The 27,605-nt window shown below is 38.8% G+C and overlaps 2 protein-coding genes across 2 annotated transcripts in view; one reads left to right on the plus strand and one right to left on the minus strand.

Moving 5' to 3' along the window:
• nrbf2b (nuclear receptor binding factor 2b) overlaps nucleotides 1–7,796 on the minus strand; it is an 8,575-nt gene extending 779 nt beyond the window's left edge. The window contains exons 1-4 of the mRNA XM_077550372.1: nucleotides 7,564–7,796; nucleotides 4,973–5,057; nucleotides 3,228–3,268; nucleotides 1–1,807 (exon numbers count right to left, since the gene is read on the minus strand). The exon at nucleotides 1–1,807 is cut by the window's left edge and continues 779 nt beyond it. Coding sequence (XP_077406498.1) covers nucleotides 1,121–1,807; nucleotides 3,228–3,268; nucleotides 4,973–5,057; nucleotides 7,564–7,656 — 906 coding nt within the window. The 5' untranslated portion in view covers nucleotides 7,657–7,796 and the 3' untranslated portion in view covers nucleotides 1–1,120. The remainder of the gene's footprint in view (nucleotides 1,808–3,227; nucleotides 3,269–4,972; nucleotides 5,058–7,563) is intronic.
• A 21-nt stretch (nucleotides 7,797–7,817) lies between these two features.
• Nucleotides 7,818–12,742, plus strand: LOC144038157 (NHL repeat-containing protein 3-like). Its single transcript, XM_077550371.1, has 3 exons — nucleotides 7,818–8,415; nucleotides 8,483–8,682; nucleotides 9,520–12,742. The coding sequence occupies exons 1-3, from the start codon at nucleotides 8,163–8,165 to the stop codon at nucleotides 10,117–10,119; spliced, it is 1,053 nt and encodes a 350-aa protein (XP_077406497.1). The 5' UTR covers nucleotides 7,818–8,162; the 3' UTR covers nucleotides 10,120–12,742.
• The last annotated feature ends 14,863 nt before the right edge of the window (nucleotides 12,743–27,605 follow it).

Here is a 27,605-nt window from a genome sequence, read left to right on the forward strand (position 1 = left end):
TTGTACACGTGGTGGGTGTGTCAAAAGTCTGGACAGGAAAATACATGTAAAATAGTCTTAACGCACAAGGGGGAGAATACAGCCCCTGACTGTCCTTTTCAAAGGATTCTTAGGACAAAATCATGCTGTAGACATAATTTATTAGGTTTAATGCCACTAATTCATATCTCCTCACAGACATAACCCTCAGAAAAGGATTTTGAGGGCCCCACATTGGGTACAGAGTTAACCCGTGGGCAGTATTTTATTTTGAAATGGCTTGGTCAGAAACATCAAAAAGCCCAAAATGGGTCACTTAATAGTGAATGAAGAAAAGCAGTAAATATCCGGCCTGTGAGAGGACTATGTAATCAGAGTTTTTATAATTGGTGAGATACCACCCTATAATATACTGATGAAAAAAATCGGAATGCAGCCTTCAGACTGACATTAAAAAGTCAGATACAGGTCGCATTTGAGCAAAAAAATCTGATCTGGGTCGCATTTGCCTGCAGTGTGTAGCCTTAGTCTGCTCACAATGAAAGGCCACTCTGAAAGGTGCAGTTTTGTTTTATTGATTTGATTTTAATTGTATTTATTTAAGTAATTTCTTTTTTAAGTCTATAAGAATAACCATAAAACCACGTTTTTTCTTAAACTATAATTGTAAACCAAAATCTGAAAACGTTGCACCCCTAGTCAGTACTGACTGGTTTTCTGTGGTCCCAAAATGAGTTTGACGGGTTTCTGCTCTGATTGTAAGAACTGATGCTCAAGGAAGCCGAGGACAGCAGCCAAACATGAGCGAGTGTGAAAACAGTCCACCAAAGACAAATGGCGATATTGTATCTTTAAGTTCACCTCATTAAAAATGGGAGCAAAAACAAGTGTTGCGTTTATATTTTTGTTGAGTGTATTTAAAATGAGGACCAAACAGCTCTGGGAAGGTTTTGGCATACTAGTGATGCCTCTTATGATTCAGTTCAATTAGTTGTACTTTTGTCTGACCATACCTGTGACAGTGACTGAGATCTGGTATTCTGTCAAAAACTATACATTTTGGCATCGAAACCTAAACGATAGAAATTATTTTGAACCTTGAAGTCTATGCGTCTGTAACAAACAAGCAGCAAAAAATGATTTATCCCAGTTTGTCTCTCTCCAGCAGCTCCTGTAGTTCATTTTGGATGTCCTCTGGCAGCTCCAGTGGAGGCAGATCATCCAAACACAAATCTTCCTGAGCAGGCATCTCCAGTGGGGGCAGCTGAGGGATCGAGATCTCCTTTCCTTTCCCTGTGCTTTTCCTGTCCTGGCTGCCCCCGGCCTGCGGGAGCACCCAGAACTCAGAGCGCTCCACAACATCTGCGGCCTCAGCCCGCAGTCGGGTGTTTTCCGATTGGAGCCTCTCGTTCTCCAAGGTGAGCCGCTGGTTCTCATCCATCAGATGGTTGACAAGGCGCCTCAAGTCTTCAATTGTGGTCTGCTGTTCTTCCAGGCGAGTTTTGTCATCTTTGGTGGTCTTAGAGCCCAGACAGGGTTTCGAAGTTTGGACGCTTCCGACCTGTCGACTTTGAAGCTGGTAGAGGAGGGTGTCGTACTCTCTCTCCGTACCACCTCCACGCGCTACGGCTAAGGGGGCGGCGGGGTTTGGGGACTGGGTCTGACCTGCTGACTGGGATGGCATGAGGAGGGCGGGGCTGCTAGATGGCGGCGCTACGCCAGGACGGGCTTTTGCGGCCTCCCGACGGGCTTCCCTCTTCCAGCGCTCTTGGATAAGATGCTGCTGTTTAATATGTCTGTCCCTCTGCAACTCCATGGACACACGAGCCTGCAACACAAAATCAAGGGTACAGTGAATAGTAGTTCAAAGTATGCCAACTCGTTGGAACTTCCTAAACAGCGGCGGAAATTGTTTATAATAAGTGGCCTGATCATCCAATTTACAACAGTAAGCGAAATAAGTCTGCTTTACTCATTCACTCTGAGCCGTTTTCACTGAAGCAACCCCCTTCACTCCTGGCTGTTTTACTGGATTTTGACTGATTTTGCAAGACCAGCAGAATATTCTGTTATATTGCTATAAAAACATGGAACCTACTAAAAGAAAGATTAGAGTCTCTTTTTTAATCAGGAAATATAAGTACATTTCTATCTGTTTCAGTTTTTCCGCAATTAGCATTAGAATATAGCTTAGTTTCATCATTATTCACAAATCTGTTGAAAACACTGGCAAAATGAGCTTGTTGCAACATGGTCCTGGTTGATCTCTTATACTATGCTGCCACCTGCTGGCCGTTTTTGTAATAACTACCGTTGCTTCAAGCATTCTCTTCAGTTCAGAGGCTGCATCAAAGCTTTCTGTATGCTCTAGCATAAAAAACTACAACATATAAATATGTATGTTGGGAGCATGGTAATATTTAAAATACTTTAGATAGAATGTTTTTATATGTTTTGGGGAGCAAATGAGTTAAACATTGCCTCAAGTTATGCTGCAAAATATCTCGATTAACTGCAAGCCGTCCAGGCTCTGAAGGAAAAAAAGCACACTAATACCATGATGCTTCCTCTATAATGTTTCGCTGTTGTGCGTTCCTCCCACAAAATTCAACTTTGTTTTCTTCTGTGAACCAAATACTTTGCCAGTAGTCCTGTGGAACATCCCAAATGCTTTAACACAGTGGTCCCTAACCACCGGTCCGTGGACCAGGCCGCGCAGTTGAAAAAAATTAAATAAAAATAAATTACTGTACTTCCGGTTAATTGATTAGCCGAGGCTTAAAAATATTTTATTTTGAAAAGTGACCGGATTCTCTCTGTTTACAACAGACTCTTGATGTCTGTCAAGATGCTAATTATCTCAGTTGCGTAGCGCTGATGCTAATCGACAAGTTAGCAAAATGAGTAAAAAACAGACATATTTGGAAAGTTTCTTTGCAAAGGAGAAAATACCCAGTGATGAGACAACACAGGAGCCTATGACCAAGAAAAAAGAAAGGTGCAGGTGATTCCCACGCATGAAGCAGCGAGCGCCTCTTAATTTAACATTTTGGTGAGTGAGTTACTCATGGACTTTAGATTTGTTCTATGGTGCCTTGTTATGTTGGCGCATTTAAGGAGGGTGCTGCTAATGTAGCCCATTCCGAGTCGCCCATAATACTCAGTTACTCTTGATTATTTTGGGCCTGCCAAATAGCACAAACTATTAACTGGAACTGACCAAAAAGCACAGAAAGGAAAAGGCTCACCTGTTTACAGACTGTTGTCTTCATTGCGTCTGTCAGAAGTTCTGTAAAAGATTACTTTTTTTAATGAGCATTTTTTCATCATTTATCCTATCATTTGCCGGGTTTACATGGAGCTATGTATTCCGATTAGAATAAAATTAGCAAAAGGTCAATCAGGTTGGGGTTGGGTTGGGTTGGGTTGGGGGGGGGGGCATTGTGCATTTACTCAAAAGCAACATGATCAGTCCACATTCATTATAATAGCAGCGGAGGAGGTTGAAAACCCTAGTGGATCACGAAAGTCGCATGTATAGGAGCATTTTGGCAATTTAGAGTAAAATTGGTCCTTAAATTAATGATAAAGGATTTTTTTCTGCCTCTTCTCCCGACATCGGCATTTTAGATATGTCAATGAACCTGCAAACTTATTCAACAGGCCACCTACGCTAAGGCTAAATTCAAAATAAATTGTTCCAAATAATACATTGACGGTAATGCAAAATTGCAAATACCCTTAGTGGGCTTTTATTTTGAAGTCTGCCTTAGTGGCGGCCTGACTGCTAGCTTGACTTCCCTATCCGACGTTAGCTCTTTGACTGCCAAAAACGTTAAAAAACGTTTAGTAAAGTCCTATGGAGGAGTGCCAAAGACGTTAAAAGACGTTTTTTTTTCAAAACAGAGGTGAAACTAACCATTTTCTATTGTTGATTACTGAAAAACGGAATAAGGTAGAAACAAACTTTTTTTTTCTGATGAAAGATGAGAGTCCAAGCTTTCATTTGGTAGTACGTGTGTTTCCATAGTCCAAACACATAATTTTCTGTGGACCTTGAAAGATCAGTCAAAAGATCAGTCAAAAATGCTTAAATCGGCTGGCACCCACGGCATCCCTTTTCTGAAAACGTCTGGCAGTCAAAGAGTTAAGAACGCTAAGAAACCGCAAGTTAGTTACCCCGTCATTGTTTGGTATGACACAAATCTCCGACGTTAGTGGCTAGCAGATAGCTGTTAGTTTGAGCAACAAATGCCTTTCTGGTACAGTGGCCCTGAAGTGCAAAAGGCAAAAAAGGGCGGCAAAGTAATGAGTAACAGCTTTTATCTGGCTTTCTTTCTTTCCCTCTTTTTCAATATTCTGAACCAACTGGCTACTTCGTAATTCATGCTCCATGTTTAATAGAAAAGAATGTGCCTTAAAATGCACTTTGAGGTATTTTCATTATTTGTTAAAAAAAGATAAATAGAATATTGTCTTCATTTATTTTTTTATAAAAACTTTTGCCAATTATAAAAAACATTCTACTCAAAACGTCAAAATACAGCCGTTTAGATTTTGGGAATACAACAAAGTGGTGTTCCTAAATACTAAACTGCTATATTAGACATTTTGAATTGATTTTTTTCTTTTAATTTAATGTGAAAAAGCATTTTACAAAATAAATGAAGACCAAGTACTATTTATCTTTTTTTTTGCTGATCCGAAAAACAATCCGATCCGTGACTCAAATCCGATCCAACCGTGACTTTTGCGATCCATTGCACCACTAATATATAGCTTTAAATAAAAGCAACAAATACAACATGTAAGTAGTTTTGAAATTTCTGTTTTCAGAGAATCACCTTATAGTTTTTAAATCATACTACATTATTTTGTCGACCAATTTTGTTGGTCAACTTTTCCCCTTGAGCCCTACAAATTACTCAATAAAGCATTTTAAAGTGTTGCTGGTGAACATGCCCGGTACATGTATGACATACAGACAGCCTACCTGCTGCTTTTACGTGGCATGAAATTGCCTCTTCATACTTCCCAGCAGCTAATAAACGATCTGCCTTCCTGCATTGCTGATGAGCCTGAGGAAGAATGCACAATTAACACAAACACACTTAATAACACATTGAAACCATGTAGCACATGGAACCTCTTACGACAGACAGCATTGCTTTCTTTTGACACGTTAGTCAGCTCCGTACATGGCTGAGTCATTCTTTGGGAGACCAATCACTGTCATGGTTTCATGAAATAAAACAAATACTATCTGAAACTTTCCGATCAAAAGTTTCATGGTAATATATAGGGGTGTGAATTGCATAGTGCCTGGCGATTCTATCCGTATCACGATTCATAGGTCACGATTCGATGCCAATTAATCCCGATACGAATCTAGAAATTGATTATTGCAATTTTTTTTTCTTTTACTAAAATTTAGAAAATACCAATGAGTAGACTTGTACATGTACAATGTAAGATTTGTATAAACATTTATTTATTTATCTGAAACTTCAGGCTTATAACTGAGCCACTGTATTTAACAAACAGGTTGCAGTCTTTTTCATATTTGAACAGCACTGAAATAAAACATTAAGGCTTAATGTTCCATCAATATAACATTCTTTTCTTCCATGCTTAAAGTGTGAACCCTAATCTTAAGTAAGACATTATTGTTGAATATTTTGATCAAAAAGTGATAAAAATCCTTTCGGACACATATTGAATCGATTCGAAAATTGTGCACTCTAACATCGCGATATATTGCTGAGTCGATTTTTTCTAACACCCCTAGTAATATATGAAGAATTAGGAAAGTCACTGGATTTTATGGGATGAAAACCATGTCTTGGGTCACAGCATTTATTTTGTTTCAAGGGGGGAAGAAGAAAAAATCAAAGGACGTTAAACGACCCGTCCCAAAAAAATTTGTATCAGTTTTGACTATCATTGGAAAGTTTAGCCTTTTCAGGCTAAATCCTTTATGAAATGTAAGTGGGCAAATGCCCAAAATTAAAATATCGAAGGAAAGTCCATTTATTCCAGTAATTTGTTTCAAAAAGTGAAACTTGTATATTTGTTAATCACACACACAGTGAAATAGTTCATGCCTTATGCTTAAATTTTTGTCATTATGTCAGACACACACATGCAAAAAAACAAAACAAAATTAGAACATTTTATGTGACCAACATTAAAGGAACAAATCGTTGCCAAAATGTTGGCCTTCCTTTGCATTAATAACAGTATCAAGGCTGCATGGCATAGAGGCGATCAGCCTTAGGCAGAGGTTAGGTGTTATTGCAGCCCAAGAAGCTTTGATATTGGCCTTGAGGTCATCTGCATTTTAGGGTTTCTGTTCCCACTGTTGACAATACAACATCAATTTTCAATAGGGTTGAAGTCAGGCAAGTTCGCTGGCCAATTAAGTACTGCTATTCCATAGCTATTAAATCAGTTATTGGTGGTTTTGACTTTGTGGGCAGGTGCCAAATACTGCTGGAAAATAAAATCATTTTCTGCAAAAAGGTCATCAGCAACGGGAAGCACGAAGTACTCTTATTAAATTTCCTGGTTGACAGCTACGATGGCTTGATACAAGGTAACTGACCCACACCAGCACATGACATGGCTCCCCAAACCATTACTGACTTCACACTGGAGTTGAAGCAGCTTGTTGTGCTTCTCCAATTTTCCTCCAAACTGGGACCTTGATTTCCAAATGAAATGCAACATTGACTTTTATCTGAAAAGAGGACTGGGGAACAGACCAGTACCTTTTCTCCTTAGCCCAGGACAGACGCTTCTAATATAGCTTCAATCTACTCTTTATGAATCTACCCCAGATTTCTGAATTGTCATTGCTTGACAATCAAGGCTGCGAACATCCGTCACTTGTCCACCTTTGAAGCCTAAGCCAAGCTGAGACCATTTACAGGCTGACTTCTGTAGGGAGCCTACAATGTTGAAATTTAGCATAATATTCTAATTTTGTGAAATGCTGGATTTTTTCTTGTCATTCTGCCATCATCATCAAATTGAAACAGATAATGTATTGAAATATTTCACTTTATGTGTGGTGAACTAACATAGAAGTTTCACTTTAAGATGCACATTAAAGTACTTTCCTTCGATATTGAAGTTTTTTGGCACCCACCTGTACGTAGCACAACATTAACATGTCAACAAAACAACACACATAACCGTTTCAAATAATGCTTTTACGATTAGTAGTATACTTCCCTTTTGCCGTCGGGAGGGTGCAGTGAAGTCTCACGATGTTCAACTATGGTCATTTAAAAGCAGTCTTTGAACCCAACATTTTCTGAACTCGTGGCTAACGCATAGGACCACAAGAACCCTTTGTGCGACCGCAACTGGCCTATAAATGTAATAAATCCACATTATATCGAAAGTAATGCCAATATGTATGAGATGCGTAGCATGTCAACGCTATCAGACAGCAGCGCAATAAAACAAAACACCAGAATAATCAGCCGCTGATGTGCTGTGGTGGAAGCTAACGTAGCTTAACCATTGCAACCCACAGTAACGTTAGCCTGTTATTGCAACATCACGACCGAAACTTACGATATTAAGCGGACTGTCAACGACCTCCATGCAGCCAATTCTTCGATGTTTTTCACTACATGAATGATGTGTCTGTCCCTCAAGAACTGTCATTCGAACTGAGACATAAATCGGAACAAATTATAGAGTACTCTTGGAAAATTCTTGTCGGTGACACTCGCCTCCACCAACAACGCGACGTTAAACGTCATAGCGTCGACAATATACCGGAAGTAGAAAGGATTTCCTTAAAAAAAGAAATCTTTTGAAATATTACGCATGACGAGTACTTCAAGATGCAAGGGGAATACTAACATCCAGACTGTTAGAATGCTTGGACGGCATATTTATTGTTCTTCGCTTATATTGAAAGGAATAAATCAGCATCGTCGTAGTCATATGATGTCCTGTAGGCGGAAATAGAATGCAACTTGACGTTATGCGCTAGACTCACCAGGAAGTAAATTGTGAACGACATTTCAATTTTGTTTAACCGACTAGTATTTGATTAACAAACTGAGTAAAACTGCTTAATTTGGTCGATCAATGCTTTTGATTAGGAACGCTTATGCAAAGGGAACAGGATTTTTGCTTGTGTCGTACCATAGCTAGTAGCTACAATGAAAAGTATAAGCTATACGTGTCTGATCTCGACTGGTGTTGTCTCTTTATTATTTCTCACGATGGTGCTGTATGACGTCTTTAGACCCAAGCAGGCTGGCAGCTCAATCCTCAGACAGGACTACCAGCTCCTGGGCAGGCCATTGTACAAACTGGATCTGAACTGGCCCAAAAACGCAGAACTCTTCGCTGGGAATGTTTTCGGGGTGGCTGTCAACCAGTATGCTGGTGTTGTGTATGTGGCACAGAGAGGTAAATCCTGATTATTACCAAACATTTTCTGTAATTTATGTCAACATGTCATGGTGTTATGCTTTAGGTGACAATGTACCCAAGGTGTTGGTGTTTACAACAGAAGGCGACTTCCTCATGTTCTGGAACACAACTACCTTAGAGATGCCCCATGGTATATTTTTAACAGATGCCAGGTCAAACCCAACTGTCTGGATCACAGATGTGGGAAATGGTCCTTATGGCCACTGCATCAAACAGTACTCACCATCAGGGAATCTCTTGCAGGTAACCACTTGATCCATGATTTAATTAGGCGCTTGATGTACATTTGATTATAATCATCACTGTAAAGGGTGCTTTCATGTTTTTCTGTCTGTCTGTCTGTCTAACTTTCTGTGTACAGTTTGTGATGAGTCAACCGCTTCCATAAGAGGGTTTTTCAAAGTCTGTGGACTCACCTACTCACAGTTATTGTAATATTTTTGTGGAATTTCAAGTCTGTGAATACTGTCGTATGGACAGTATCGTAAGTAAGTTAGTTGTTTACTGCTTATTACCAACTCAACATTGCAAAAAATGGAACAGAATATTCTGATCTCATTTGAATAAAATGTGTACCAAGGTCCACTGGAGCTGTAATGCCAAGCAAAGTTTCATATAGTGTAAGACAACTGTGAAATAAATAGTCCGTCTCCCAATCTTAAATGTGCAAAGGAACAAAATTTTACATCGGTAAAATAAAATCCCACAGTACACCACCAAACAAAAATGGGCTATATTTTCACACCCATGTGTCACTCACAACTCAGGACCTCTTTTTGAGGGTCAAGACTTGGTTTTAGAGTTAAGATTTGAATTGCATTTTGGTTGGGGTTAGGCCGGGTAAGGGTAATCAATTGTGATGGTTAAGTTTAGGGTAAGGGGCTAGGAAATGCATTATGTCAATGGTTGTCCTCACAATGATATAAGTACAAGTAAGTGTGCGTGCGCGTGTGAATGGACAGGCCAGAAAGATAAGAAGATAAAATGACTAGGCTTCGGCAGAAGTCTGTGTTTTCAAGTTTTCTTGTATTCCTGTGAAACCTCAAAAAGTGTGATGAATTCTATTTTGTTCCTTGTCAGGTTCTTGGTACACCAGGAAAAGCTGGCTCTGGGCTTAATCCTCTGCAGTTTGACCAGCCTGCTGAGATCTTCGTCCATGACTCTGGGGAAATGTACATAGTGGACGGTGACGGTGGGATGAATAATCGGCTCATCAAATTATCCAAAGAACAGGAAGTGTTGTGGGTGCATGGAGAAAAGGGGCAAGGCCTAGCTCAGTTCTACATCCCCCACAGTGTGACCATTGATAATGCTCAAAGGGTCTGGGTGGCTGACAGGGGGAACAAGAGGATCCAGGTCTTCAACTCCCTTACGGGGGACTGGCTGGGATCATGGGGGAGCTGCTTCACTGAGGATGCACCTTACTCAGTCCGCCTCACTCCTGACAAGAAATACTTTGTTGTAGTCCAGCTCAACACCAACCAGATTTCACTACTGGAGGCACCGCCGGTGGGTTTAATTGGCCAGTGCAAGGTGGTTAGTGTGATTCAACTGGCTGATGAAGTCAAGCCACATTTGGTTGACTTGGACCTGAAGTCAGGGGCGCTGTACGTGGCTGAGATTGGTGCACAGCAGGCGCAGAAGTTCACCCCCTTCAGCCTAAGTGGGGTTTTTATTTGAAACAGAAGAACATTACCAAATAATCTATTCATTCGAACAAATAAAAAATAATATTCTGCTTTTTACATAAAAGTTGAAATCCCAACAATCAAACACAACCATGTTTTGGGCTGTTTCTCTTATTTTCCTAAGTCTAACTAAGAGTTAACCACTCTAATGTTAACACAATAAAACAAAACGGGAAGCTGCAATAAAACTAGTGTTTGCTTTAAATAAGGGTGTCAAATTTAGTGCGTTAATTTTGAGTTAATTTAAAGCTATAACGCCACTATTTTTTTAGCGTGCGATTAATGACCGCCCCTTATTTGGAAAGCCTGTACTGGGGGAATTCCAGTCACAACGCAGCAGATACATCCATGACAAAATTTAGCAGTAAAAAATTTAATAATGCATATATATGTAGAGACTGGGGTCAAGTTGTATTTTACAATTTTGAAAATGTGCAGAATTTCACATTTCATGTTAAAGATTAGGTAGCTCTTACTATGAAAAGAAAAATGCACTGAGCTGTTACCAATGTCTTACAAATGCAATTATGCCATCTAGTGGCAGAAAAATTACCAACATAACTCAATATCACACTCGTTTTTTACAGTACAGTACATATTTTTACGAATTATGAAATTTCTCTATCAATGACTTAAAGATGCAACCATGTTTCTATAGTTTAACATTTTTTCCACTTATGTTAAGAGCATGAAAACTTAGAAAACATTTTTTACTGTACATTTTATTGTACATTTAAAACAGACATAAAATTTGCAATTAATCATAAGTTAACTATTGAAGTCATGTGATTAATTACAATTAATCGCTTGACACCCCTAGTTTTAAACAATTCTTAACTGGCACAAGTGTCAGACAGTTCAGTTGGTTTTGGCCGCATCTCCAGAGTTGGGTAAAACTCTCAGTCATCTGACAGGGCCTCATAGGAGTCTGATAATGTGACTCGGGCATCTGGTTGAATGCCAAAGTCAGGCTTCCCTTCTTAAGATGTTGCCATTGCAACCTGAACTAAATGCATAACAATATGGACGGATGGACTATACGTTTGATGACAAGTGATGACTACTATTGCCGTGGCTGATCGTGGCCATTTACAGTGCACATGCATGTTCTTCTAGCACCAACTGTCTATTGAGGTCTCATTAGTTTTTGAGTATGACCAATTTTGGACATGACACATTGCAAATTAAGGAGCGACATTCACCAAATGAAAATTCCCTTTAACTTCAAATCTGGCCATTATAGAAATAATGTTGCATTTATGTGTTAAATTGGGTGCATTTGTTAAAAGCAGAGTCAAGTCAACATTTTATTTCAGCCCTTTTCCATGGAGCAAGTCAACTTGTATAGAAAAACTGACAGAACACCACATGCATAAGCACTTTGCTTACGAATAAGCCTGGCAAAGTCCAGATAGTTACAAATATCACTTTCTCCAAAGATTAACATGTGACTGTATAATATTTGCTTCATCAGCTACAAGACGTAATTTGCACGTGCATTTTAGGGCTTGGATAATAAATGTCCCATAAAGAATACATTTTTTGTTATGACAATTGTCAAAAAAAAAGTTGTTGTTTTTTCACAAACCTGAATAGTGACCTAATAATTGAATGCTTTGTATTCTAATCACATTTCCAGATGTGAGCTGTAAAAGGAATGCTGCTTTATTACACAGATGTGTAATTTTTGTTTGTGGTTAAACTGTAATTTGTTTTCCGGTGTAATGTAACCTGTGAATGTCATGTGACGGTTTTGTCTGCCAGACGTTTTCAGAAAAAGGATGCCGTGGGTGCCAGCCGATTTAAGCATTTTGACTGATCTTTCAAGGTCCACAGAAAATGATGTGTTTGGACTATGGAAACACACATACTACCAAATGATAGATGAAGATTGGACTCTCATCTTTCATCAGAAAAAAAAAAAGTTTTATTCCTTATTCCGTTTTTCAGTAATCAACAATAGAAAATGGTTAGTTTCACCTCTGTTTTGGAAAAAAAACGTCTTTTAACGTCTTTGGCACCCCTCCATAGGATTTTACTAAACGTTATTTAACGTTTTGGGCAGTCAAAGAGTTAATGACAAAGATTCTAATTCCAATTTTTGGGATTTTTGACACTGATTTAAAATCTATTGGTAATGATCCAAACAAAATGACAATTCAAGCCAAACGGAGGAGGGGATCAATGATGTAATAAGTATGGGGTCGACTCTTAAGTTTTCCTAGCCTGAAGCTGTAAGGAAGAAAAAAAAAATCTGCTGGCCTCTAGGCTAATTCTTTCTTGTGCCAACTGAGGGCGACCTTTCACATCACAGGATTCTTGCAAATGGCATTGGAATGGTGCTTGATATTGTTTTATGATCCATGGGTGAATATACCAATAATACTGGGAATATGTTTGATCTGTCAATGTTTTGTTTCTACTTTGAAATACTATGTTTTGATTATTGATTTACCTCATTATGGCTATTTTAAAATGTACTGTGTTACATTTTTCTCTCATTCTGAGATGTAGTGGGATGTTTGTGCTGTTCATACCTGCAACGCATGTGCTAATATGAGCTGTCTTAAATGTTTTTATATTGTCTCAAATTAAAAATGTCATGATAAATGTTACCAGAGATGTTATATATCATCAAATCATAATACTTTCCTAATAATATGCCATGACTCATTCGGAATTGGCATTTTTCAAATTAATACTGAGTATCCACTTTTTATAGTGTACTATACCAACGTCTGGAGTTAGAAATGTGAAGTTGAACACCTATGCCTCATGGGTTAACAAATCAAAACCGTAGTGCAGTTGCAATGTTAACACATCATGAAGCCTTTTAGAAGGCAAGGAACTGGATATGCTTTTTTTTTCTTCTTCAATATAACACACATGCCTCACTGTAAGCCCATGATGGACCCTATGAATTCCCATTGCCAACCACTAGCTGAATATATAGTAGACTAATAACATAAAAATACATATACTGGTATATAGCTATGAATATAATTTTTTTTTTTTTTTTTTATCTAGGAAAATAATGTACAATAATTTTCTGGAGTTAAAATTATATTAAATTCTAAGTTATTTAATGTGTGGGCTGAAATAAAAAAGAGGCACTAGAGGGCAGTAGGTACTTAACAACAAATTTGGTTTGTTAGCCTGCATCCATTCACGTTTCACTTCTTGATCAAGATAAAATAAGTTTGTTTGTGTTGCTACGTTTTTAAGAAAAGCAAGTAAATTGGTATAGTAAAATCATTGTATTTTTGAAAAGCACAAGTGGTTAGATATGTTCTAAACAGTGACATATGGCACCCAAAAAAGTTAATGTGCCCTGCCGATACTCTTTTAGTGTCGATTTATGTGTAAATTTAGGAAAGAATAAAAGCAAAAGAAAAAAAATGTTGCTCATTTGCTTATGATCACGTCACATGTGCAAGAATTTATGGTCCACTCATTCATCATTTAATTTTGTTTCCTTTAATTTGAACATTTAATTTTTAGACATTCTTTTTTTCCAACATAAAAATAAATATGCTGCCTTGAAAACAAATAAGTACATAAATAAAATAAAAATACTCATCAGAATAAAGAATGAACCTGATTTCATAGCTATAGAAATAAACTTGCCTTGCTTTGCCTTTGTTATATTATATATGACAGTGATCACAAAAAAACAGGAGCACCTTTTAACCCCTTTACTGCTCTAAAAAAAACTTGGATGTATTCTCAATATTTGGATAAATTAAAACAGAAATGTCCCCCCGATTAAACACCATTACTTTTATTCATTTAATCATTTTCTGACCCGCTTTTTAAACAAAATACAGAATATTTGGTAGAGAAGCACTATGTACCATGTTAAATAAATATATAAATGTTAAGATTCTTTTTCTGTTTTAGCTATTCCTAATAAGTCACAGTGTCCCATCACTGGTGAGCCCTTTTTAGAACAGACCCATGGGCTACTGTTACTGTACTGCTACTATACTACATGTCCTCTTGGAACAATTTTTTTAATGACTTTTTAATCAAGATTTATGTATCATATTATATATATAATTGAATAATCATGTTTATTAATTGTGATTGTAATAATCAACAACTAACCGTGATTATTATTTTTGCCTTAATTGCACAGCCCTCTTTTAATGAAATAATGAAGTATTCTGTTCTTTTGCTGTGGAACTTTCAAATTGGAGGCAGGTCGTGAAGTTTTGGGGTAAGCTCATGCACACGGATGCTAGGTTGCCCCGCACGGGACCAAATAGCCAAGCGATTTTGGTTCTGGCTCAGACATTACAGTTAAGAATGTTTTGGTGGAGATATGCAATCTGGTGCACTTTGCGCACCAGATTGCTAAGTGCTAAGATTGCTAAGTGCGTACATCAGACCGCACCCTCCCGGCGGGCACCGCATTTATCCAGCCCACGACTGCCCTGTCACGCACGGCTTGCTCTTATTTGCGGCGAGGAAGCTGTGTGTGCCTGTTGGCCATTCATAATTACGAGACGGCGGTCTCTCTTCAAAACAGGAGAACATGGAGATTGACTAAAAGTAGTGAAGAAGAGGTTGACTTTCAACTAGGGCCCGACCGATATGCATTTTTTAATGCCGATACCGATTTTGGCAGAAAAAATGCCCAAAATGATATGACCCGAGTTTACAGCAATGGAAAACGTATGGAAAGTAAGAAACATTGGCAATGATTTTGAACATGCCAACAAAAATTATATTTACCAAACATTCAACATTTGCACCACTAAAATTCAGTTCCCATTAAAAAAAAAATCCTCTTCATTCCCAATCAAAATAAAAGCTAAACATTAGTTTTTTGTTTTTCTCCTCTAATTTCTAAATTTTTGACCAATTCAAACTGTTACAAACTGTTGTTTTTTTCCTTCAAAATTTCAAAATAAACACCAAAAATTATATATATATATATTTTGATTGATCAAAAAGTAAAAATCTTCACTACTGAAATTCATTTCCTACAAAAATTTCCTTATTCATTCCCAATCAAAATAAAAGCTAAAAATGTGATGAACCCCACCACCCCACTTTTTTTTGTTTCTTGTCCAATTGAAATTGTTATAGGTTTTCTGTACCGCAAAATTAGAAAATAAACGTAAAAATTATGATTTTTTTTCATTTTTTTCATAATTTTTACATTTGACTACCATTTCAAAACTACTGTTCAGCTTATCCCTACCACATTTTTTAAACTTCAAAATAATATCAAAAAGTACGGTTATATTTTTGTTTTCTTCTCTATTTTCTACATTTTTTTTGACCGATCCAACTGTTCAGCTTACCCCTACAGCAACATTTTTTTTTTAAATGTCAAACTAAAAGCCAAAATAATGATTTTTTTTCTCTCTCTCTCGCTCTCTTCTAATTTCTACATGTTTTCACAGATTCAAACTTTAATTTGTTCATCTTAATTTCCCCCGGGCCACCCCATACTACTTTCTACATTTTTGGACCAATTCAAATTGTTCTAATGTTGAGATGTTCTGCTCATTCCAGGTCATTGTATATCATTCTGTATCATTCAATATCATTCCACATCACTCCACATTTTTTTCATTCAGCCTGTGAGCCTTACGCAATTTCTCCAGAAATTGCATTCTCTAGTTTTAATAATAAAATCTACATTTTTTTAATTTATTTAACATTTCCTTTTCTTTGGCAAAAAACAACAAAAAACATACCGGTACATTTCAAACAGCTGAGCAAAACAGGATGGAGTAAAAACTGCATTAGTGTTAATCCTTGTTCCTTGTGGAGTCATTTTTTAAGAACACTATGGCCCGCTGCCACGTCCCTCAAGTTGCGTTCGAACTCAAGTTGGAAAGGATAATTGGAAGGGAAAAAAATGACAGTTAAAATAGGACATGAACAAGAACGAGAATATTTGTGATCGACCCTGGCTACGTCAAAGAAAATGAATTGAAGATGCTGGAAGATGGATTGGATAATGTTGCCGTATTTAGTTGTGGTAATTTCATGCTCTAGTTAGACAAAGCTCAGTAAACATCCTCACATAAATGGTACTCCCTCTGCTATTTTGCTTAATTTAAATCACTTCACCCAAGCATGACCAAATCTTTCAAAAATAAGTTGTGTGATTGTGTCAGCTGTTTTGGATGTCATTCAAAGTCTGTCACCTCCTACACATCTCCTTGCTTTATGCAGGTACCGCCACTTCTCCAATGCAAAGCAAGGTAGTGTCCATTCGACTGCCTTCTATTTAGTACTGAGGAATGTTAGTGTGGGAGTGAGACAATTCTGCACACCAGCATGGTCCCACCGACACAAAGTTTCTCCATCTCTGTGTACATTACACTCACACGCTCTTCCTTTTCTTCACACTTGCACGCTCACACAGCCTTTGTTGTCCCCGTTTCTCTTGTTGCCCTCTTCCTCTATTCTTTCTGCCTTATTGGCTGTTTTGCTCACAGACTCCAGTTGGATGTCATGGCAGGGATGCAGGCGGCATCCGAATGTGTGGGTTGGCCTTTAGAGAGTTTCTGTATGGGGAAAGCCCACTCTACACTCCCACGCTTCTTCCCCATGCACACAGGAGGGATTCCATTCGTAACAATGACTGCTTCCTGGTAAAATTTGTCCATTTGCTATATGCAACATATTAAAGAGTTGTTGAATGTAAAAAGTTAGGGAGCACTGTTTCTAAAAGATAAGTGTCCATATTTGTGTGAACGTTTACAATGTAATTTTCCTCGGTTTGATCTTGCTTTAAGTTTAAATTTGTTTTCATTTTCCTGAGATACGGAAGAGGATTGGCAGGATTCTCACTTTATTGTCAGAATTCTGACTTTAAAGTGAAAATTCTCACTTTAATCTCAGAATTCTCACTTTAAAACCTTTGGGCGTTATTTGATAATTTTTTGTTTTTTTGTTGGTTCTGAAGAAGCCATTTCAAAATAAAATAACGCCCAGGGGTTAAAGTGAGAATTCTGACTTTAATCTCAGAATTCTAACTTTAAAGTGAGAATTTTCACTTTAATCTAGAATTGTCACTTTTTTGCTTTAATTTCAGAATTGGGACTTTAAAGTGAGAATTCTCACTTTAATCTCAGAATTCTTACTTAAAAGTGAGAATTCGGACTTTCTGAAGTAGAGCTATGACTTGTGGGGGCAAGTCAGAAAGTCACTTTTCTGAGAAAAAAAAATAAAATAAAGAGAATTCTGACTTCAAAGTCAGAATGCTGAGATGAAATGCTGACTTTAAAGTCAGAATGCTGAGAATAAAGTCAGAATCCTGCCAACTGTTTTTTCTCTCTTCTCTGACCCTAATCCTCTTCGGTATTACGGACAAGTCTGGTTGGGTGTGATAGATTAGGCCTCTTTAGCTCATAATTGCATTTTTTCCATCAGACAGTCATCAGTCAATCAGTTCCAGCACGTGCACGTCAGAACTGCATTACAACACATTGTATTTCAATTATAGGTACTAAATTGTGGAATGAACTAACATCAAGCATTGTCGAATGAATTGAAAGAACACACTTTTTTTTCTTCTTTTTTTGCCTAAAACTCAAGTCTTGGTTTTATCGTTGGTCTCTAAAGTGGGGACAATTTTAATGCTATGCAAACTTTCTGTTTTCAAGATAATGATAAAGAGTAAAGACATAATTATTTTGAAACTGAGAGATACTTCTTTGGTACTGATTAATTGGAAGAGCTTCAAATGCACACTTCTGAAATGAGACATCTGCTCAAATTACTTTTGGATATTAGTGTAATTAATGCTATAGTTTATGCAAAGACACTAATCATGTTAATAATTTCTCACAAAAATTAGGAAACAGATAAATATCCAATGCAATCTTCAATATTCCTTGAAAAAAATAGCCCATCACTGATGAGCTATTTTTAGAACGCAACATTTGTCCCTTGGTCTGGATGACGTAATCTTCTAAAATAATGTGATTAATCTTTTGAAACATGGCCAATAACTGTTGAAAAAACAGATATTGGATTCAAAATTGCAACAGTTTACTCTTAGGGTAATTCATTTGCATTTCTTCACTTTACAAGGCTCTCAAACATTTTACATTTACATTTTGACTAGCATTAGGAGTTGAGTATTTTGCTCAAGTATACTGCAAAATATTCACCAAGGGGATCAAACCCACAACCTCGGGATACCAGACGACTACTCTTCCAGACAACCACTCTACCACTGATCCACGCACCCACTGTTTAGTAATTTTATATCTCATGAAATGTGAGGCAGCATCCGCAAGTCCAATTGCATATTATTCACCATCTCTTTAGCCTCTTTACTTATATCTCATTAGATGGCCTTTCAAAAATAAATGTTAATACAATGAATGCTACCATCTAGGACATTACAGAAATTGTAGTTATTTTCAATTAAAAAAAATAATTTTTTACTGTTAATTTCTCAGTAAATATAAATGTTTTTTTCATTTGTTTAGGGTTTAAAGTTGAATTTTAGATTTTATTCTATTACTTAACAGACCATATTTGTGAAATTATGATACATTTGTGAACATATTTTAACAATCAAAATGTGTATTTCTAATTTAGTTTTTTACAGTGATTTCACATTATTTTACATTTAGCATGTAAAATCTGAGTTTATTTTTGTAAAATAAATCATATTTTTAAAATACAGAAAAAAACTGTAAAATAAAAAGTAAAATTCTGTTATATTACAGTTGTGTTATTGTTGTTTTTTACAGTGTACGCTGCCTTTTTTTTTTTTTTTACCAGTTCCATTCACTCAATTTAAAGTTGCTGTATAGATACAGATGAAGGTGTGGAATAATGAGGGTGTGTGTCCCTTGCAGATGTACTATATCAGTTCCTGTGTGCGGTTGAACATTAACAGGCTTTCCCTCCCTTACTTCCACTGTGACTGTACATGAATGAATCCCCTGCTCTCTGCAGCATCCTGTAGTCCTGCTGAGGCAGACAGGAGAATCAGTGTTTCAACATCACAGAGCCCTTCAACAGAATCTTTTGTCACATCAGCCATAATGACCTCGTCTGTAGCTTTCTACAGACAAGGAACTGGGTCAGCGGACTGTCGAGAACAAGGTAGAGGAAATATGGGGGCTAAAGTCAAACTGTGGCAGGGTTTAGCCCCCTAGCGAGCTCCCTAGCAAGCAGATTATTCCAAAGTAAGGGATAATAAAATGAAACGTCATTAGCTTTTTCTGAAAATTGGATAACTGAGAAAATGACTTTTTGCATTGAGACCAGGGAATTTAAATCTGTGCAGACAACGTTTCGAAGGAACTTCAATTTCACCTGTTACCTGGAGAAAATTCTGACTTACAGATGGGTCAACAAGTTCAGGACCAAAAGAACTGTTCAGCACCTGAGCTCTAAAGCTGAAGGTTTCCAAACTGGACGATTTTTGTGTGTTAGGGTGGCTGGTCAGCTAACTCTAAAGGCCTCGATCACAAATCCGATGTCGGAAGTCAGAAGCGAGCAGGCGTCGTTTGCACCATCTGGTTAATGTATAAAGCACCGTCGTAATGTCCGCACCATTGGTGGAGCGCCTGGAGGCTGTTTTTGGCGGATGGCTGATGGTTCAAGCACTTAAATCCGTGGTGGATTTGGAGGTGGTTTAGGCCTCACCAGGATTACAAGACCATTTTCTAAGGTCCACATAAAATAAAACGGAAGATTTTCTAAATTATATGCTATTACATTTTTTTGTTAAAAAAAGCATTTAAAAAAATAATATTATGAAAATATCTCTTATTCATGCACGATGTCAGTATACTTTTATTAGATTTTTTGTGTATTTCATTACATCAATATTTATGGCTCACCAATGAGATTTGTCTTGAAGTCTTTATTTCAGGACAGACACATTGCGGTCGTCCATCTTTGGGGCTCTTTGTTCTCTGATGACGACAAGACAGGAGTGACAACACATCAACCATAATTGCGTTGTCTGTAGTTTTTGACTGTAGTCTACTGAGGTGTAAAGCTGCAGAGAGGAAGTGAAATACAAGACACAAGCCATTGATTGGCAAGACTGCTGAGCTAGTGAGAACTTAGTGCAAAATAAAAAATTTAAAAAAGCAAACACAAAGGTCTGTCTAATATATTCATCCCGACTGCTTTATCAAAAACTAATAAACTTACTGAAGCGCTGAATAACACAATGAATCTTTCCAAATATGTTTACAGGTTTTATTGAAACAGTGGAGAAGATTTGGGGATGGTAGAAATTCAGTACAGAACAACTCAAGCTTGGGGGCTGAAGGGAAGAGGTGGCAAATCCAAGTCCAGAAAGTAAAAACCCTGCCACAGTTTGACTTCAGCCCCCTAGCGAGCTCCATAGCTAGCTCCCCGTGTGCATTTACCTGCTAGGGAGCTAGCTAGCTAGCACAAGGGGCTAAAGCCAAACTGTGGCAGGGTTTTTACTTTTTGGACCTGGATTTGCCACCTCTGCTGAAGGGCCACAGGTTGGAGGACCACAGCATATCAATTATGAAGGTTGGAATTGTGTCTTGAAAATTGCCTGTTCACTGCTCAATAATAAATGTTAAATGTAAGAGTAAATATTTAATTTGCAGGTGTTATACACTGCCACTAATAACTCAGAGGTGGCAAATCCAGGTCCAGAATGTAAAAACCCTGCTGCAGCTGTAGCCCCCAGGTGCTAGCTAGCGCCCTAGCTATCTCCCATGATGCTCGTTTACCTGCTAAATAGAAAACGAGCAGTGTCATCACTAATAAGCAGAGAGAAAAGTACATAATACTTACACATCTGAAGATCTGGTGAAAATGCTGAAAGAAATGTGCCGTATCCACGGATCTGTCCCATCATCTTCTTGACCATTCCCTTGAATAAGACATTATTTAAAAGCCATACTCACCTTCATTTGCATGGACATGAAAATCATAGACTTCTGGCCTTTGATCTCTGACACGTCAGAAATTTTGTATGAAATATCATTCAAAATTAGTTTATTTCTTATTTGCAGAAAAGAAAACCATGAATAAAGCCTTCTCACCCAGTCACATGAAAATGACAATCTGAATTTTAACAAATGTTTTAACTTTTTTGGATGATTGTTGTTGCTTCTTAGAGACATAAAAAAGGACTGAATCTATGCAGGGTATGGTTAAGGTTAACATAAAAGTAAATGCACTATTGATTGCTGATAAATTATGACCAGTGTATTGATTCAGCGTGACTCGGGCTACAGCCATAAGATAGAAACTCACCTGAGCCCTGACCGTGAATAATTCAAGAAGGAACAAATAAATTAGGATTTCAAATATCCCCCCAAACTGACCCTCCCAAAAACTACATTATAACAAATTTTGTTCTGGTCAGTTTTGTGACTGCAGGAACAATAAAAGAAAATTACAGCATCTGCATGTGACAGCAAAGGTTGCTAATTGGATCAAAGTAATTCAATTCATCATCCTGCTTTATGTTGCTATTGGGGTATATGTTTGGCTTAATTGCAGAAAAGCTTTTTATTTTTATTTTTATTTTTTAAAGCTGTTGTATATTACTTTGGCTATGCTCATGCTGTAATGATAATGTCTTGCAATGAAATCCACAGGATACACTAGATTAAGGGTGACCCAAAATGATTGAGACCCATGCTATGGTTGAGAAAATTGTTAGCAGTGATGCTATTTATCTCATATTTCAGAAGTAAGGGACAACAAAATGAAACATCATTAGCTTTTTCTGAAAATGCCTTGGACAACTGAGCAAAGGACTTTTTGCATTGAGATCAGGGAATTTAAATCTGTGCAGACAACGTTTCGAAGGAACTTCAATTTCACCTGTTAGCCGGACAAAATTCTGACTTACAGATGGGTCAACAAGTTCAGGACCAAAAGAACTGTTCAGCACCTGAGCTCTAAAGCTGAAGGTTTCCAAACTGAACGATTTTTGTGTGTTAGGGTGGCTGGTCAGATAGCTCTAAAGGCCTCGGTCATCAATCTGATGTCGGAAGTCAGAAGCGACCAGGCGTCGTATGTACCATCTGGGTAATATATAAAGCACCATCGTAATGTCGGCACCATGTCGGAGCGCCTGGAGGCTGTTTTCGGAGGATTCAACATGTACTACATACTATTTCAGGTTTAAGACATTTTAATATGGTGCAATGGTTGGATTTTATTTAATTTTAGAAAAGGCGCTTGCTGAAACAATGTTTGGAGGCGTAATGGAACGCGAAAGGCAACTGTCATGTGACATCCTTTTTTTTTCTTTCTGGAGAGCTCAGTATTGTTCATTCGGTAATTTTACCGATTTGACATGTCATCATCATTGCTCTCTTCTTTTTTTTAAAAAAATTATTTATTTTTTTAAATTTTTTTATTTTGTATGTGGGAGTGTATGTGCGTGTGTATGTGCGTGTGAGTGTGTGTGTATTCATTAGTTCACCTAAAACCTATTAAAAAATCTCATACCGTTCACCTAAACCGAACACTTCCAGCCAGAGTCGTGAGGCCAGGAGACCCGAGGAAGGACCAAAGAAAAGTGAAATCCAGCACTGACCAGACACCACCCACCACCGACCGGGCCACCAACCAGAGTCCTTCACCAACCCCAGAAACATCTAAATTCCAACAAATCAGGGAGACCTCAAGAGACCAAAGGAGAGACTGAGGAAAGGAAGGAAGGACGAAGCAGAGTGAGATCCACAGACACCAGCCTCCACCGATTTAATGACCTGAGGAAGAAGCAGATTGTGTCTGAGTTTCGATAGATGCTGGTGTGGTGGATCTGGCATGCATGAAAATCTCCACCAAAGAGGGGAGCCGACGACCCCTGCCAGGACAGAGCAAGCACAACACCTCAGGGCCCCCCAGGCCACGGCAGCGCCAAACGACGACCCCCGGGCCCCGCAGGGGCCACCGGCCGGAGAGCAAACCCAGGAGCAGGAGCGACCCCCACCCCAACACGGCTCGCGCCCCCAACCCAACGCAGCAGGACGGGGCACTGCAGGCCCGCCAGGCACCCCACCGGTCCACAGAACCAAATTAAGAGTGCGGACACCACCAAGTACGTTTCTGGTGGTGCCAAATGACATTGTTGCCACATCCCATTTTAAACTGTTAACTTCTCTTTCATGTTGATGAAAAAAGTCCAATATTTTGTGACAGGTTTAATAAAAATAATTTCTTATCTTATGTTCTTTGATTTTGATCTAAACTATTTTTATGGTCTTACTGCAATTACATTGGTATTCACACAAATAACAAACCAACTCATCTATATTGTCTTTCATACTACAAGTACCACAAAGAAAAAGTTTCTCAATTTATCACTCAAAGTAATTATCTTTTTTTTGTGTTGAAGCTAAACATTATTTTGTGAAGAAAGATGGAATTTTAAAACTAATCAGAGAAATTCATCTAGCAGTTAGTGTACATTCCTATATTGTGAAGATGGGAATAGATGGTGTTATTTTGGACGGCATCATCTTCAGATCACATAATCTGCACTATTCAATCTAACTGTAAATTCATCACCATCACCCTCCCTACAGCAGAAGCAGAGCAGAGGCAGCAGATTTTTTTAATAGCTTTCATTTTGCCTTCCTGTCATTAGTCAAATGATGAGAAATCCATTTGATCTCCACTGTGTGATGTTATGTGGACTTGACTGGGTAAACTCTCCTCTTTCCCAGATGATTTGAAACAGAAACGCACACCCCTCCCTACGTGCTTAATTGGCAAGTTGAGAGGTGAATTAAACAATAGCCAGGTGTAATTAAATCTCAGCAATACCCTGTTGTGGTAGTTAACGCCTGTAATAATGTTTTTGCCACGCTCCCCTCTTGTGTTCCTCACCAATTAACACATGCATAACAACAGCTGGATCAAGTTCTGCTTGCTGCCTGTGTTGTTCTCCAGGCATCGTCTTCGGCACTCAAATCTAATAAATGCAAACATTTTTGCTCCTTGATGACAGGGCGCAGGTGCAGGGTTCTTCTTCATTTGGCATTCAGGAACAGATTTAAGACAAAAGTTGCATGTTCCTCAAAAGGCGAGGAAACGGACAAATAATGTATTATCCATCCATCCATCCATCCATCCAGTTGAACATCCATCCATCCAATTGAGTCCATCTATCCATCCATCCATCTAGTTGAGTACATCCATCCATCCATCCAGCTATCCATCTAGTTGAGTACATCCATCCATCCAGTTGAGTCCATCCACCCATCCATCTAGTTATAACCTGGCAATACCGCGATTGATATTGTAATTCACTCAAGAGAGTTCTCCACAATATCAATCTAGGACTTCTCCACGGTGATTTTCTTGGGAAAGGCGGGACATTATGTACAATATTTCAAGCTGATTAAACGATGCGGCATTGTCCACGTTTGTTTTGACCAATCAAGGCCACGGATGAAAATGTCGCCTTTGTTCTCGTCAAGGGGGGGGAGGGGGTGCATGAACATCTTACTGGCTAAAAATGCACGAAGTGCCTCTTGCTGTTCAACATTCAACAAGGAAACGGTGAGTAATTCTGCTGGAACAGAATTAATTGCAGCGTCCATTTGTGTTAGGTTTGTTTGTTTGCCCCGGCGTCTGCGCTGGCTTCCTGGTTTCGTCACAGCTGCATGTCCCGCCCTAAACACAATGTCGCTTTGTGATTGGTGGAAATCAACGGGCTCGGTACACGATATATTCTCGGGAGTTTGTGAACTCACAAATACCGCGATAATTCTACTTGCAGAGCAAGGTTAATCCAGTTGAGTACAAGATTTAAAAAAAACAAAGTCACTAAATATTGTGTAACAAACTACAATTCTCAAGCGACTGTTTGACCTTCCTTCTTCCGCATGGACCTACAGCAATACGGATTTTTTTTTTAATTTTAAGGAGAATATTTTTCAATTTTAGATTTTGTTTAATTTACATTAACTGTATTAACCTTGGTATGTACAGTATATTATAAGTAATATTCACGTAATCAGGGTTGGGGATTTATCTATCCTTCCTTCCTTGAGTCTTTCCTCTGGTTTCTTGTTGGGGTTGGTGAAAGATTCTGGTTTTGTAACTCTGTGGGTGGTAGGTGGTGTCTGTTTGGTGCTGGATTTCACTTTGTTTCATCTTTTATCCCTTTGATCCTTCCTCTGGTCTCCTGTTTTAACATGAGGAACTAGAAATAATAAATGAGATGAATAGAAAACTGCTATTTCATGCAAATTTAAGGTAAAATACTATATTGTGTCACACCGCGGTGAGGTTGTCTTGTCATTTCCTGTTTTATTTTGAAAAATTCTGACTCCTCTCATTTCAGGTCACTTGCCCTTCCTCGTGTGGTGTCAGTGTCAACCCTGATTCCTGATTGTGTCCACCTGTTTCCCATTACCCTCATGTGTTAAATGGTCTGCGTCTCCCCTGTCTTGTGCCTAAGTGTTTTCGTCAGAGCCACTAAAGCCAGTTTCCGTCCACAGCCTTGTTGCCCATTACCCTCATGTGTTAAATGGTCTGCGTCTCCCCTGTCTTGTGCCTAAGTGTTTTTGTCAGAGCCACTAAAGCCAGTTTCCGTCCACAGCCTTGTTGCCCTGTCCCTTGAGAGAACTTTAGTTTGTAACTTTGAATGGCCACAGTATTGTTTTAGTTAAGGAGTGGTTTTGCCTTGTGATTGTACCACCCTGAGGCTAACGGCCAGTCTGAACGCCTCAACCAACAGTTAGAAACCGGTCTACGGTGCCTTGTCTCCCAGAATCCTGCAACGTGGCGCAAACACCTGGTCTGGGTTGAGCTTGCCCATAACTTCCTGCCTACCTCTGCCACAGGACTCACCCCATTCAAATGCGTTTTTGGCTACGATCCCCCCTTTTTTGCTAACCTGGAGTCTGAGGCCTCTGTTCCTTCTGCCCATGCCTTGGTCCGTCGCTGCCATTGCATCTGGGCAGCCGCTCGGCAGGTACTGGAGCGCCAGAGGGACAGAGGCAAGCGAGCAGCTGATCGGAAGAGGAGACTTGCTCCAGCATACCAGCCGGGGGATAAAGTGTGGCTGTCCTCCAAAAACCTTCACTTGAAGGTGCCATGCCAAAAGTTGGCACCACGGTTTGTGGTACCCCATCTCCAAGGTGATCAACCTGGCCGCTGTCCGTCTTCGCCTGCCTCGGTCCCTTCGTGTTCATCCAACGTTCCACGTTAGCCAAGTCAAGCCAGTCAGGGAGAGTTCCCTGGTTCCGGCTCCTTCGCCCCCGCCGCCTCCTGTGATTGTGGATGGGGGTCCCGTCTCCAAAGTGAAGCGACTGGTGGCCGTCCGCAATCGGGGCCGGGGCAGGCAGTGCTTGGTGGACTGGGAGGGGTATGGGCCCGAGGAGAGACAGTGGATTCCTTCCCGTTTCATTATGGATGACTCTCTAATTGAGGACTTCTATAGGGATCATCCTGACCAGCCTGGGCCGTCAGGAGTCGGCCCTAGAGGGAGGGGTACTGTCACACCGCGGTGAGGTTGTCTTGTCATTTCCTGTTTTATTTCGAAAATTCTGACTCCTCTCGTTTCAGGTCACTTGCACTTCCTTGTGTGGTGTCAGTGTCAACCCTGATTCCTGATTGTGTCCACCTGTTTCCCATTACTCCACCGTGTTAAATGTTCTGCGTCTCCCCTGTCTTGTGCCTAAGTGTTTTCGTCAGAGCACCTAAAGCCAGTTTCCGTCCACAGCCTTGTTGCCCTGTCCCTTGAGAGAACTTTGGTTTGTAACTTTGAATAGCCACAGTATTGTTTTAATTAAGGAGTGATTTTGTTTTGATTGTAGTTTAGACTTACTCCCTTTTGGAGCGCCTTTTAGTTTTTAACCTTGAATAGCTTTTGTTTTCTCACTCTCAACGAGGAGTTTTTGTTTTGTTTAATAAAAAGGTGCTTTGGCCTCAAACCTCTATCTCTGCGTCTGGGTTCTAAAACTCCCACGTTGTGTCATACTGTGGTATGTAGGTTTTTCTTTAAAACAATATTTCATATTTTTTGGGGGAAATTTTATGTATCAAAAGTACTAGTGGTATTGGTATTAGTGACTAATCAAGAGTTAAGTACTCGTACTGGTATCAGTCTAACAAAAAATGGCTTTGAACTTCCCTATGAAGTAGCATTTTAACAAAAGTTAAAAGATGGTCACTATGTTTTTAATAAGGGTTATTTTCATGTAATTAATCAAGACATGCGCAACTGGATTTCATTCTAAAAATCACGTATTTTGATTGAGTACTTGTGTCATTGACAGATTTTCTCATTCAAAAGTAGAAATTATTTCTACAAAATTGAAAATGTTTTCAAGCGATATGGTTAACACATTTAGTACCAAAATGTATTTACTGTTGTGTCCCAAATGAAATGTCATGATTTGCAACATGTTTTCTAATATGCTAATTCCATTTTTGGATCTATAGGACTTTTTTTCCTATTGCATAATATGCCTTTTCCATGCAAACTAACACAACAGGGAACATGCTTTTTTTGTTTGA

The sequence above is a fragment of the Vanacampus margaritifer genome, chromosome 18 (assembly GCF_051991255.1).
Source record: "Vanacampus margaritifer isolate UIUO_Vmar chromosome 18, RoL_Vmar_1.0, whole genome shotgun sequence".
Taxonomy (NCBI): domain Eukaryota; kingdom Metazoa; phylum Chordata; class Actinopteri; order Syngnathiformes; family Syngnathidae; genus Vanacampus; species Vanacampus margaritifer.